The following is a 3,874-nucleotide window of genomic DNA, read 5'->3' as shown; positions in this document are numbered from 1 at the left end:
TTTGTTCAGTTTCTAAGTTTTTGATCACCAACACAACTTTTTTTTTCGTCATGAAATATTTGCTTCATCGTACCTTTAATTTCTATTATTTATTTAGTGCTGGTTCACAATTATAACACTATCAAGTATATTTATTTTATAAACTTGTAGTAGCGCGCGGGCATGTGATTTTGCATTTTATAAAATATGATAAGTTGAGTTGAGTTAGAAAATATTATAAAAACTTAACCTTTTATATCCACCAACATCATATATATATATTCCTTTCGAGTGATTGGATTACAATAAACATTTCCATCCAATCACTCGAAAGGAAAACTGTGTGCACATGTAGCTAAAGAGGTCAGCAGCTGCTGCTGCTCCTGCTGCCTGTCTGTCTGTCTGTAAGCCCCACTCAAAGAAAAGGTGACGCCCAACCTCCTCCCTAACCTAGTCAGCATCTGACCTTTCAACCACTAATCAGAGCAATGCCAGCCCATCCATCACTTTTAGCTCCTCCTGTTCTGTTCAACTTACTTAGGGACAGAGCCACTATCAGTCACTTTTGCAGCCCTCTTCTCTAGGGACCCCACCTTTTATAGAACACCACAACCAATCAAATCCCAACACACCATCTCCTTGTAGACCCCATACTGCGTTCGTTTTTCTTTTCGTTTCAAAAATAAAATTCAAATTAAAACTCAAAATCAAACACCCCCAGCATAATTCAATTTTAAGGATAACATCGCCACCTCAAAAACATGTAAGAGAAATTTACTTTAAAATATTAGAGAAGACCATTTTGAATCATTGACCAGGCATTTTATTTTTATCCATTGTGCCTTCAAACAAGATAATTTATAAAAAAAAAGAAAAAAAAAAGATAATTTTATAAATGATGGGTTTTAAAAGTTTTCACTTAACATAAAAAAGAAGTAATTTTAAACAAAAAAAAATCAAAATTTTAAAGAACAAAGATTTCAATAACGCTCTCAAATCGCAGCCTTACTCCATGATACAATTAGAAACAAGGACTGGATTAGAGTGACAAACCGATAAATATTACAATGGAAACCTTACTAACTCTCCCTCTTCATGAAATAATAATAATACAAAGAGAAACAGTTGCATCTCCATTTATTCCTTCGAAAATTAAACATTTTTCTCTCATGATCTTCATTGCAATGTACATATTATGAGAGTGAACACCGACAACCTCAACATGGAACACCCATTAACATTATATACACTCGCAAAAAAACACCAGCAGTACAAGTACACACTACCATTAGCTCTCCCCCCCCCCCCTCTTATATAATCAAAAATTTGCTGCATTGAAGGTTTCACCAATTCAATGTTCATGCCACAGCGGAGATGCTACAGTTTCGCCCATCTCTGCGGAGACAATCAAACCCTTCAATCCTTACTGCAGCTGGCGTGTGCCCAAACTTCATTCGGACACAACCTCCTCCTTTACGTGCAGATGATGAGGATGGTGGTGGGGATGGTGGCGCAGGAGATAATGGGGTTATTTTTTCATTACCAAATCGAGCATCTTGGATTACAGGATTTGATACCCTACATGGTGGTGATCCACAGTAAAATGGTGGTGATGATGCCACCTGGAAACCGGGTTTGTCCCCACCATAACCTCCCTGCAATAATTTAGATCAGTAAGTTCCCTTTTACCAGTAAATATGCAAAGCAATATGATTCTCTTTATTTGGGACAGACAAACAGTCTAGGAGTACAGCAAATTCAACTCCCACACCAATTGGTAAAGGAAATCATGTACGCACGCTTAATTATCTGCTTCAAGAAAGTATAGCCAGTGAGAAAGCTCAAACAAATCTAACCGTGAATACAAAGAAAACTCGAACAGGAATTGGTGCAAATAACAGCTTTTCAAGATTTAAGATTAGCCAAAAACAAGAGGATGCAAGGATCTTTGATACTTTCGAGTACAAGAAGCACACATTGACCTCAACCAAAAACATTAAAAAGGGTAGTAATTAGAAAATAATAACTCCACAAATTTGTAGCCAAAATTTATCTCCAACACACAGCAGTGAAGAACAAAAATTTCTTGGAAGTTGCTTTAAATAATTAGGAACGTGGATCTCTACAAGGATGACCCTATTTACAGCCAGCTTTTAGGTTTGGCTACCAAACAAAACAACGAAAAAGGTCACAAATTATACTTTACAAGAAATTAGCCACTAAATTGCCGAAAGAGAAATAGATGTACCTTAGTAAGAATTATGTCTAGCAGCTCTGCCCCGGCTTTCGAATCTGCCATCTCCGCATGGTGACTGGATATGAGATTAAAATTATTCAAAGTAAAAATAGAAAAAATAAAAATTCCTGAGAAAAGGGTACAATTTATGGGATCAAAGAGGGAAAACATACTTGACAGGCAATCTTAGAGGTCTGATTTGTTCATTAAGAGGAGGATTTAAAAGTCCCAATCTCCTTGGCTTCGGACAAACCACAGACTCCACCACCACCATCATCCTCTCCCTTTCCTCACAACCTCCTATCATGGCGCTCTTTTGCTCATATCCATAATAATTCATTTTCACTTATCAACAAACCACCAAGCCAAACCTCTGCAAATACACGAAAAATAAACAAATCAATATCAGGAAATTTCACATGAAACAAAAAAAAATGTCACAAAGCTTCAAAATTTAGGCCAAAAAATCATCTGGCTCATCAACAAAAAAAAAACAACACATTATTATGAAGGTTAGAGCTTTAGGCCAAAAAAAATACATGGGTCACCAACAAAAACATCAACACTAAAAATTTTAACATTACATGATAGAATTCCAAAACAAACTTGTCAGGAGAAAGGGAAGAGAGGGGAAAAGAGAAAACGAAAGACCTGAGCTGAGCTGCCACGAAGACCCCTCCACAAAGAGGAGAGATTCAAGGAGGAAGAAGAGAGAGAGAGGAGAGATCAAAGCTTCGATTTTTTAGGAGAGATAAAGGAGAGGGAGAGAGGGAGAGATAAGAAGGATGGATTAAGATTGGACGGGTGATAGATATGACCAGAGATGAGAGTGCCAGAAAGTGAAGATGGGAATGAGGTCTTAGGTTTGTGTGTAGTAAAGAGTTAGGTTGGCCTGTGAGATTGATGGTATTGATCGTTGGATTGTGTCTTTTATTATTATTTTATTTTTTTTGTCGTCTCGGGTTTTGTGCCTTTGAATCATGGGCAAGAGATTTCGGGAGACAATTTGCTTTATTCTCGATTTTGTGATAAAAGATGGAGAAGATCTGATACACATGATCATGCACGCATGTTCACTTTATTTTATGTGTCCATTTTTTCACTTTTTTAAGTAAGCTAGCGCTCCATTGCATCTCGAGTGAAGAAAAAATTGAGAGGAAAAAAAAAAAGAATAAAAAAGTCTAAGCATATATTTTATAAAATAGTCTAAGGATTATCTGTATTTATAAATATTAAAAAATAATTATTAATGTTCATTAAAAACTAAATTGTAAATATATATAATCTTTGTTAGAGAGGTTGTTAAAAAATTGGGTGGGAGACTTTTTAACCCTAAAAAACTATTTTCCAATCTATTTTAATATATAGAAACACTTACAAATAAATTCTTAGAACATTAATAAATGAATTCTTTAACTCAAAACATAACTAAATTGATCTAAAAATACAAAATTAAATTGGAAAACTATTCTTTCTCATTCCCGATCCACTTTTCTTAATGAAATGAATGATAAAAAATATATTAATGAAAATTTTTTTTGATAAATGAAACTTATTAACACCAACAACAAGTTTTTGTAGCAAAAATATGGACAATTAATGGCTTTTTTTTTCATTTTCTATTTTTCAACGACTTTATCTTTCTTATCACTAACCAAT

General features: G+C 34.8%; 1 protein-coding gene across 1 annotated transcript; it reads right to left on the bottom strand.

Moving 5' to 3' along the window:
- Positions 1-1,086: 1,086 nt before the first annotated feature.
- LOC7475634 (uncharacterized) lies at positions 1,087-3,101 on the bottom strand. The gene is made up of 4 exons (XM_002322020.4): positions 2,867-3,101; positions 2,389-2,588; positions 2,228-2,291; positions 1,087-1,634 (listed from the first exon to the last, which is right to left on the bottom strand). The coding sequence occupies exons 2-4, from the start codon at positions 2,553-2,555 to the stop codon at positions 1,338-1,340; spliced, it is 528 nt and encodes a 175-aa protein (XP_002322056.2). The 5' UTR covers positions 2,556-2,588; positions 2,867-3,101; the 3' UTR covers positions 1,087-1,337.
- Between the last annotated feature and the right edge of the window lie 773 nt (positions 3,102-3,874).

Source organism: Populus trichocarpa, chromosome 15 (assembly GCF_000002775.5).
Source record: "Populus trichocarpa isolate Nisqually-1 chromosome 15, P.trichocarpa_v4.1, whole genome shotgun sequence".
NCBI classification, from domain to species: domain Eukaryota; kingdom Viridiplantae; phylum Streptophyta; class Magnoliopsida; order Malpighiales; family Salicaceae; genus Populus; species Populus trichocarpa.
Note: the sequence above shows the minus strand (reverse complement) of the source record. Positions and strands in the feature narration are given on the sequence as shown.

Coding starts and splice junctions, on each gene's coding strand:
- LOC7475634 (XM_002322020.4), bottom strand. CDS start 2,555: ATGAATTATTATGGATATGAGCAAAAGAGCGCCATGATAGGAGGTTGT. Junction 2,292..2,388: donor CCTCTAAGATTGCCTGTCAA/GTATGTTTTCCC, acceptor TCTCATATCCAG/TCACCATGCGGAGATGGCAG. Junction 1,635..2,227: donor TAGACATAATTCTTACTAAG/GTACATCTATTT, acceptor AAATTATTGCAG/GGAGGTTATGGTGGGGACAA.